The 9,904-nt window shown below is 36.6% G+C and overlaps 1 protein-coding gene across 1 annotated transcript in view; it reads right to left on the bottom strand.

Annotated features, from left to right (window-relative positions):
- Positions 1 to 277: 277 nt before the first annotated feature.
- The window catches only part of AP3B1 (adaptor related protein complex 3 subunit beta 1), a 237,333-nt gene continuing 227,706 nt past the window's right edge, over positions 278 to 9,904 (bottom strand). The window contains exon 27 of the mRNA XM_006068949.4: positions 278 to 1,011. Coding sequence (XP_006069011.1) covers positions 858 to 1,011 — 154 coding nt within the window. The 3' untranslated portion in view covers positions 278 to 857. The remainder of the gene's footprint in view (positions 1,012 to 9,904) is intronic.

Genomic DNA, 9,904 nt, shown 5'->3' with positions numbered 1-9,904 from the left:
ACTATGAAGATCTGTAATCAGATCTTTACTAAGATCAAAATTGTCTATAAGAAGACATGAAGACTTTTGCTTTTGTTATTAAATATATCAGCTTTTTTCTTGGAGTTAACTGTAACTAAGTAGAAAACCCACGTGGTTTGAAAGTGGTTTTTCTTTCACCAACTACACCCCATTGTTTCTCTACATAATATAACACTCAAAACATTTATTTTAAAGAAACCACAGCATATGAACTTCAGGATTATAAATGATTTCTCATTAAGAATGCAAAGACAAATGTTATTCAGGTGCTCGTTTATTTATCTTATTATTCAGAGATAATTTCATGATGACGGTTGTCAATAACCAATTACAATACCAGGAAATTCATAGAACAAAATTTTGCAGATAAATTGTTGTTTCTGAATTTAATTCTAAGAAGGACACTACCCCATTTTTCATAGACCAAGCTGAGAGGTCATGTATACTATTTCTAGGCTAATTTTTGCTTACTGTGGAAAGGAAGATGATCTCCAGTGAACTCTAAGTATCCAGTTCATGTCCATCATTGTTGAAAAAGGGAAGGGAGCCGCGAGGGCCAGAAGAAGTAGCAGGACAGAGAAAATGCCAAATGGATTTAGGAGTTGAGATAACTGACAGCAAAATGTATGTTCTTTGGTTAGCAAAGCGAAAAGGGGGAAAGTATTGCATTCACGATAGATACACACCAGCATTCTAAAGCAGGAGACAAGAATGTCAAGAGTGTATTCTTCCCCCACTGCCAGATGGAAGGGCTATTATTATAAATGAAAGGCAGCAGTAGTGGATGCCAGGCACTTTTGTTGTGTGCCAGATTCTGAAGTCCAGATGTAAGCAGGTTACCCCTGGGACAGGACAGGCTTCAGCTCTCGCAGCAGAACAGAACCAATCACAGTCTTCTCAGTGTTTATGATAAGCTGCGCTGTAGAGCCTTCCTTCAGTTCCACAGTGACTAGCATCAATGACCCACTGTGCACAGTTTTAGCTGCAAACCTGGAAGGAAAAAAAAAAAAACAAAGCACCAGAGACCTTTTATCATGAGGAGGAAAAAAGGAGACAGCATATATTCAAATAGGTTTAAAATAACTTTTTTTCTCAATAATTTATTACAGGTTCCCTACTGCCCAAAACCCAAAGACAAGCATTCTCCCGAAAAATCAATAAATTGCCCAGCACATGCTTACCACAAGCAGGTAATTTCAGTATCTTGGGAACAGAACAGAAAAAGGAGTTCTATTTTACTTATTAGTTTGAACAATAGATGCATGTGAATAACTCTTGATTACTACATATTTGAGAATCATTTATTCATTTGATATATAACATTTCACCAGCCATTGGGCCATTTAAAATAAACTGTTCTATTTTCATCTTTAAAACATGTTAAGAAAAAGTTTATCTTTCTCAAAGAGCTTGAAATTTTAATTTCTCATATCTGAAAATGATTATGCAAGAAACTACATAATTTTATGTGCATTATTGAACTCATACTAAGTTTCAATGAATTAATACACGTTAAAATAGTCAACTTCAGTCTCTAACGTTGAGGACATGGAAGAAAATCACGTGACAGCCAAGTGTAACACCACACTCCCTCTGTCTGTCTTTTTTTTTTAATGTTCTGAACATTAGATCTTTCTGCTTTAGAATAGGAAAGAGCAAACTTGAGGTCTAAGGCTCACATTACTAAATTCCAAGACATGAAGAACCTACTAATTACATGGAATTAAAAGCAAAACTAGCCTTTTAAGCACTGCAATTGACTGCAGAGCCGTTGGAGACGCAGTGGAGCTCTGTCAATCCTGCTCATTGACTCTGCCTGCACAGTTGAGCCCCAGACACGGGAAGAGGACGGTCCCTTCCCAGGCCCCCGTTTTCTACGTGTGCCACAGTTTCTGAGGGGGGTGAGGAGGGTTTGACTGCAGGGATGACTGGAGAAAAACAAAGTTGCTGCACATGAGCTTTTGAAAACACTAACAAGTGTGGAGCAGGTCTGTGACCTGCTGTGACCCCACTTTGCAGGGCCAATCCCCTTTCCCCTTTCGGTAGGACACGTGTCTGAACCTGAGCCATCTGCCTCAATTTGCGCGACATCTCCAGCCACAATGGCACCCAGTTAGCCCTGACAACAGCTCACAAAACAGAAAATCAGACCGCGGCGCTAACAGCACGCTGCGGGCCGTTCGAGAGCAAGCCAACTGGTCAGTGTCTCCTGCCTGACAATTAGCACGGGCCTCGCACCGAGCCCACAGCCTCCTCGGGGATCTGTTTAATTACCATCAACATAAAAGAGGGAGTTTATCAGGAGACACTCAGAAAAACTTCACTCCCGACTTAATTAAAATATTAGCCACTTAAGCAGGAAGCAGATTCTCTTTAAATGGAAAGTAATTTCTTTTTTGAGTTTTTTTTTTTAAATGACACCAAGAGCTCATAATATATTAGATTCTTTTTTTTCTTTATTTTTTTTTTTTTTTTGTGGGGGGAGTACCTATTAAGCCATTTTTGGCCTCAATAGAATCATGAAGATCAGTTTTCCAACAATAATTATAAAAATGCATCAAAAGCAAAACAAATATGCTAATTTTACTAAGTTGAAAATCTTTTCAACACTTTTAAGTCATGTTTTAAAATGTTAGCTAAAAAAAAAAAAAAACAACCTATTAGCTAATGGGTGGTAGATGTATTTGTGTACTCTCTCCAAAGATGCTGAAGACTTGCAAGGAATCTGATGGAGCAGTTTTTCCACTGAGAGAAGCAACTGTTAAGTAAGCAGTTTAGGAAGAAATCATAGAGGTTTCATAAAAGCTTTGAACATATACACCCATCTGCTCTTTAGATGCCCACACAAAAGATTTGGAAACGGGCACCTCAGCTGCACTTTTTTTTTTTTTTGGTGCCATTTTATTTTTTTAATTGAAGGATAATAGCTTTACAGAATTTTGTGGTGTTCTGCCAGACATCAACAAGAATCATCATAGGTACACCCATGTCCCCTCCCTCCTGAACCTCCATCCCTATCCCACCCTTCTAGATTGTCACAGAGCCCCGGTTTGAGTTCCCTGATCTACAGCAAATTCCCACTGGCTAGCTATTTTACATATGGTAATGTAAATTTCCACGCCACTCTCTCCATACATCTCTCCCGCTCCCTCCTTCCCTGCCCCCATGTCCATAGGTCTGTTCTCTCTGTTTCTCCATTGCTGCCCTGAAAATAAATTCATCAGTACCGTCTTTCTAGAGTCCACATACATGTGTTAGTATACGATATTTATATTTCTCTTTCTGACTCACTTCACTCTCTGTAATAGGCTCTAGGCCATCTGCACCTTTGAGAGAACACAAGATCACCTGCCCTCAAATGACCTCTCTTTTCTATCACGTTCTGCAGGTTTCTGCATTCCTATTGTCCCAATTTTTGAGGTTCTTCTGCTTCCCAGGAGAACCCTATTTCTGTATTTCTGTTAAAGCCATGTCACCAGCTGACAGACTCTAGGTGGCTCTATTGTCTCACCCCTTTGTGCAACTTTCCCCACAGATGTGGTCAGCACCTAATTGTCATTCAACAAATATTTTGGCAGAGGTCCCTGTTTCTGACAGGTTATCATTATGTCAACGGCAGTCTTAGTAGTCTCTTTATTTACTTAACACTTATGCCTCGGGACCATGAAGAAGACTGTGTCACGCCTTCTAAGTGCTGCTATCTGACTGTCAGGGCTGCACAGCCCCAAAGCACCTTTTATCTCTTTTCAACTAAAACTTAGGTTTGATGTTACAAACACACAAACTCAGCAGAGACAACTGTCAGCTCTGATGTCAGTATGTTTACAGATGAAAACTACTGTCCTGCGGTTGCCCAGTTACGGAGTCCTGCCCAACTCTCTGGGACCCCATGGCTACAGTCTTGTACATGTTCTTAAAATATTTATTACCTCAAAATTATCAACACTGTAAAGAATACGAATGTAGAAGAAAAGAGGTATTTGCTTACACTGCAGTGGAAACACATTAAGCCAATCATTCTAGCAAATCTGTCAGCTGGTGTGAAAGCTACTGTCTTTTAACTAGTTCTCTATGTTCTAATGGGCACAAATGGTGGAAACAATGTTTTAAAGCAGAGGACCAGAAGATCAGATGTTCTGACATTCTCATTTCACAGTTCAAAAAGGATGTATTTAATGGAAACACGGCATGATTACAATTGGTTTCTTTTGGTCCATGGAAAGCAGAAGCCACCGCCACCCCCCGCCCCCCCAATTTATTAATCATTTAACTCCCAAACAGGTTATGCTTTAATGTATATTTAAAAGATAGTTATGCAAAGAGTTACTAATTAGTAAATAACAAAGAGCTAGCTTGGGGGTGTAATAAACACTGAAGACAGCTTGCGTCAAATACTTGTATACTAAATTTAATGACTGACATCAGAACCTCTGAACTTGCCTCTAACTAAGATCACACTGTGATAAAATGTTTTTCAGAAGAGCTGTGAAGTTTCTGATCATGGTAGTGAGGACAGCAGCATTTATTAAGTGCTGTGTGCAGTGGGTGCTAAGTACCTCACTTGCATTATTTCTCTTGATTCTATGAGTCAGATCAATTCATAGATGAGGAAACCTGAGGCCCACAGAAGTGGAGAAACTTGCTCAAACACCTGGCTAATGAATGGCTGAGCAGGAATTTGAACCCATGCTTTTTCTGATTTGATATGACACAATTCTAATATATGCAAAATGCCCTCTGAGTATTTGTTTTTTATTTGTCAACAGATAAATTAAGGTTTTTCTGATTTACCTTTTATGTATATAATCTATTATTGTTCTGGAACTTTAAGAAGAAAGATTTTTCTCTTCAAAACTTGTGCATCTGATGTGTAGTGTTCTGCAATTCAAAGCATCTTGATTTGATGCTCTGTCATGACATATTTTAAATTTGTCTTTAAAGGTTAAAAAAAGAAATAAATATTCTCCTAGCCCCCAATCCTTCAGAAGAGACACCAGCAGTGAAAAATACAAAACCTTGAATGGCGCTGTCATGTAAGGAGGGACAACTGGAGACCAACCCACCTGCAACACCAGTAACACCACAAATGAGAACAAATAAGTGGGTGACAGTTAAAGATGCACTGCCTATGTATGATGGGCTCCACATTATTAAAAGAATACCATCTAGGTATTTTTCATAATTTTTCATTTTCATTCTAACCACCAAGCACTCGTTGTCTGTAACCACCGAGAAGGTAAAACTGTACGGATATATTTGTTTTTCATCTTATTAAATGTCTTTTTATTTATTATCTCTAGCAACTGACATTTAATTTTTAAAGTCTGTAAGAATTCCTAAGGTATAGCAAAACCCACTACAAATACTGTAAAGTAGCCTCCAAGTCAAATAAATAAATTTTTAAACATTCCTAAGATTTAAAGAAAAAGACAAAATAAGCTGGTTGCCAAACCTAAATGAAAGTATGTACTACTCTTCTAAAGACGCTAATTTGTAACTATTGAGAAAATTTATAACTATTATGAGAACAGGTCAAATAACACATTTGAACAAATATATTTTCTACAATGCACGAACTTATTCCTTCATGTACTTAAACCGTATGTTTTTTAGATTTGTGAGATTTGTGAGAAAATGGCTATGGACCTTAAATGCTCTTTGTTGGAATGAAAAAGAACCCTGCAACTCAGTTGTTTTTAAATAACTTAAATGTTAATAGAACATGAATTTAAAAACAGTTATCTGAGAGGATGCATCCATCCGCAGGGTATTCACAAGCATAAAATTTTTTTATGCAGAATCATATTTGCTACACTTAATGCAACAGCTCTAAGACATGCTTTTTCTTCTCTTGGATAGTCTTCCTGGTTTCTGATTTTTCTATTCTGAGTTCAATTTTCTTGTGTTTTCTGTTCTACTGGTTACCAGAAGCTGTGACAATGGCCCACTCAGGCTAAAACTTTTTTTTTCCTACTGTGTACATGAAGCCTTCAATTACTGCCTGCTGAAGCAGACAGAGTCCTATTAGTAAGAAAGACGGTCACGAGATGAGTGCCCTGCCCGAGCTGTATAAAAATAATTAGTCCAAAGTTGACAAATGTGTAATGAAGTCGCACTATAATTATATGTAAGAAATGCTGGTTTGAATAAGGTTCCTAACATCAAACACCAAAGCATGTTGATTTGTAGTATTATTTTCTAACTGATTTAAATTATAAATCCCTATAATTTTGAGTTAATATAGGATAACATTTTTAAAAGGCAGAGTTTGTATGTTGTAAAAAATCCTATTTTGTTGACTATAAAAATGTAAGTTAAGCCCATTACACTATTGAATCTGTATTGAGAAAAAATTTACATGTGATTCAAGTTTAGAGAATTTATCTGAAGCAACGTATTTTTCCCTATTATTTTTTTAAAAAAAAGGCCAGCAATATTGTAATGTTTCCTTTAACATTCTGATGAGACTAGTTAAAACAAAAGAATTAGGTGCCATCATAATTTAGGACTCTATTTTCCATTCTAATCTTTAGAACTTGTATAAAACATGATTCCCCATGCTACCTTGTCAATGATGTGTTCTCTTTCTTTATACAAGAAAACTAAAAAAATCTAAGCGCACTTTCTCAAGAAAGATACCAAACATTCCAGTTATTCTAGAGCATTTTTGGTTCGTCTGTTTGTTGGGGGTGGGGTGGGATGGGACTTAACAGAAAACCAGAGAGTAAAACAAATAAATTCTTACCCCATTCTCTCTGATTACTTACAAAATTGTCAGCCAGAAGCAAAACCATCAAGAATACCTTTCTTTCATTTTTACATGAAAACATTTATATATTCCTATTTGAAAAACTGTTGCATTGTAGAAAATGATCTCACAAAAAGTAGAATTACACAAAATTTAAATACAGGATATCCTAAAACAAAAATTAACTGCAGTTTGGTTATTTCTGAAATATCCAAATACGCCTTTCGTGTAAAAATTAACTGAGGTCCACATTTGTTTTTCAATGAAATGCTGCTCAGAGCCTTAAGAGATCCAAGCAGTCAGATAAAAAGCAGTGCCGCCCCCTAGTGGATAACCACCAAACTGAGAAAAACTCTGATCACAAAAGAGGTTTCACAAATCTTAGTAATGTTTGAGATTCCCATTTGTTTTTGCTTTTTGTGGGGGGCCATGCTGCTCAGCTTGTGGGATTTTACATCCCCGACCAGGGATTAAACTGGGCCCTCAGCAGTGAAAGCACCAAGTCCTAACTACTGGGCCACAGGGAATTCCCTCTGACTTGTTATAGAGTAAGATTGAAGCCTGGCACCTTTATATTATTAACAACTGTATGTCCAAACTTTTATTTTCAGACAGATGAAGTTTGGTGACTATAGTACCAGGCTTATAAAATTCGGGCATCAAGACATCAAATGCCATTCTTTTCCATATGGGCCTTCAAAATTACCTGGTATTTAAATATTCCATAGTTTATCAGGGGAAAAGAAAGAAAACAACCAGCAAACAAAAATAATAACTTAAAGATTGACCAACCTAAGAACCAAAACCAGGAAAATAGCGAAGACTTCACCAAAAAGTATCTATGTCCTTCATGTTGGTAACCCCAGCACTAACAGAATCTGTCACAATGGTCTTAAAAAAATACTGAATTAAGGAGTTACACAATATGGATATTTTAGGATACAAACAATGGTATATGCCAATACTTAAGCATTAAACATGTATACACAGTTTAAGGACTAGAAATGAAACAAGTTGTTCTTTACAACTACTTTAAGTTAAAAAAAATTATTTTAATCCTAAAACAATAAATGGTCTTTAGTCTTTAAGTGTGTTGATAAATTTAAAAAGTTGGCTGCCAGGTTGCCATGGATTCACAGTTCCATTCACAGCATCATACTTTTCTAATAGTTAAGGACCTAAGTAATAACAGTAAAACAACACTTATTTTATTAGGATTGTAATTATTCACAGGTTGTACATGTTCAAAATTTGAAAATTAAAAAAGTGACACAGTAAACAAAATCCAAATCACAGATTAAGAAATATAGGGGGTAAAAAGGAATGTTAAGTCCTAAATACAAGTTAACAATGAAAGCTCTTCTAAGGTTTTACTGAATAAATTAAGAACTAAAATAGAATCATGACAGAGACATGGCTTTCTGCTTTCACTCAAATATCACATTTTCCCCTTATAAGGTCAATTTGTTGTTCATGAAAGGGTAAAATGAGTAGGTTGTATGATATAACAAAATAAGCAGGTTGTACGATAATTGTTTTTAACAATATTACTGTATATGAATGTCAGAATTCCTGACACTGGGTTAAAATATAAAATGCTGAGACTGCTGAAAGCCTACTTATGGTCTGAGACTGTTTCATCACCACCACTGTAACGTGCTCCTAAATGGCAACCCAACCCAGCATTCTTGCCCACGGACAGAGAAGCCTGGTGGGCTACAGTCCACGGGGTTGCAAAGACTCGGACACGACTGAGTGACTAAACAACTAATTCCTTTCTTGCTGGAGCATACAGGACAGAAGGAAGAAAAGCTTAAATCAAACATCTTGTCTACTGGTATTCCTTAATGACTAACCTGTGAAAAAGAAACATACAAGGAAAAATATTTTTTAAAATACAGCATGTGGCTGTCATTAACCACGAAATTCTGGAACATCTATCTCTCTGCAACTGCTTGGAGTACTGGCTAAAGTACAGACTCCTGGGCCCTATCCCAGTGGCCCTGAATCTGAATTTTTGGGTGTGGGTCCCAGGAATCTGAGTTTTACAAAAACTCCTACCTGGTTCTTTTATACAGAAAAACCTTAGAGATTTTGAAGGTACAGATTTTTCGGCTTTCTGCATTTTGATCATTATACCCTTAGTTGATCAGAGGACAAACAATGTGATTAAGGCAAATGCACTTTTAAAAAAAGGCAGTTTTTACACTGTTGAATAAGAATCTCCTTCAAAACCTCTGAATTTAATTTCTTTCTTAGAGGAGAACAAGACATTTTTCTGGCCCTAGAAAAACCTAGAATTTCCAAGGCTAGTGTCTCTATCCTCCCCTAAAACTTATAAAATAATCTTTTAACTTTTCAGTCTATTTGTATAGTGACTTACTGTTGTTCATTCTGCTTTTTGTATATATTATTTATTTTTTGTTATTTAGTTGCTCAGTCATGTCTGACTCTTCTGCAACCCCATGGACTGTAGCCTGCCAGGCTCCTCTGTCCATGGGATTTCCCAGGCAAGAATACTGCAGTGGGTTGCCATTTCCTTCTCAAGGGTATCTTCCTGACTCAGGGACTGAAGATGTGTCTTTTGCATTGCATTGCACTCCCACATCGGAATCCCATATTCTTTACTAGTATTGTTTTAAATAATATGCTTTAAGACTTTCAGTGTCTCATATGACACTGTATTATGAGTATCTAAACAAGACAAGAAGACATTTGGCTATATATTTAGTAAATGCTTTGATTCTTTTGACTCTGATGTCTATCATGTGGTAACTGTAATTTGGAAAATATCAAGATTGGCACAATGACCATAACTCTGCAGGTCTCAGTAAGATGGTTTTATTCTCAAAGAGCAGCTTTTTTGATCTGTAAGTACCTACCATGGAAATGAAGACAGAAATTAAGTGTTCTAATAGTATACTGGTTGGGTTTCTGATTCTATGGCTCATTTAGAAAATCAAAGCTAAATGTCATATAATCTAAAAGTAGTTATACTTTTTCAACTGATCTTTAAAAGTGGTTAACTATACTTGAAATGCTCCTGGTTTTTCAAGTGAATTCCATAAAACTTGTGCTCCTTTAATTGATTTTTCCTTAATGGAGATATTTTCTGCTAATGTATTAGGAGCCATT

The sequence above is a fragment of the Bubalus bubalis genome, chromosome 11 (genome assembly GCF_019923935.1).
Source record: "Bubalus bubalis isolate 160015118507 breed Murrah chromosome 11, NDDB_SH_1, whole genome shotgun sequence".
Taxonomy (NCBI): Eukaryota; Metazoa; Chordata; class Mammalia; order Artiodactyla; family Bovidae; genus Bubalus; species Bubalus bubalis.
This window is presented reverse-complemented; position numbering and strand designations above follow the sequence as displayed.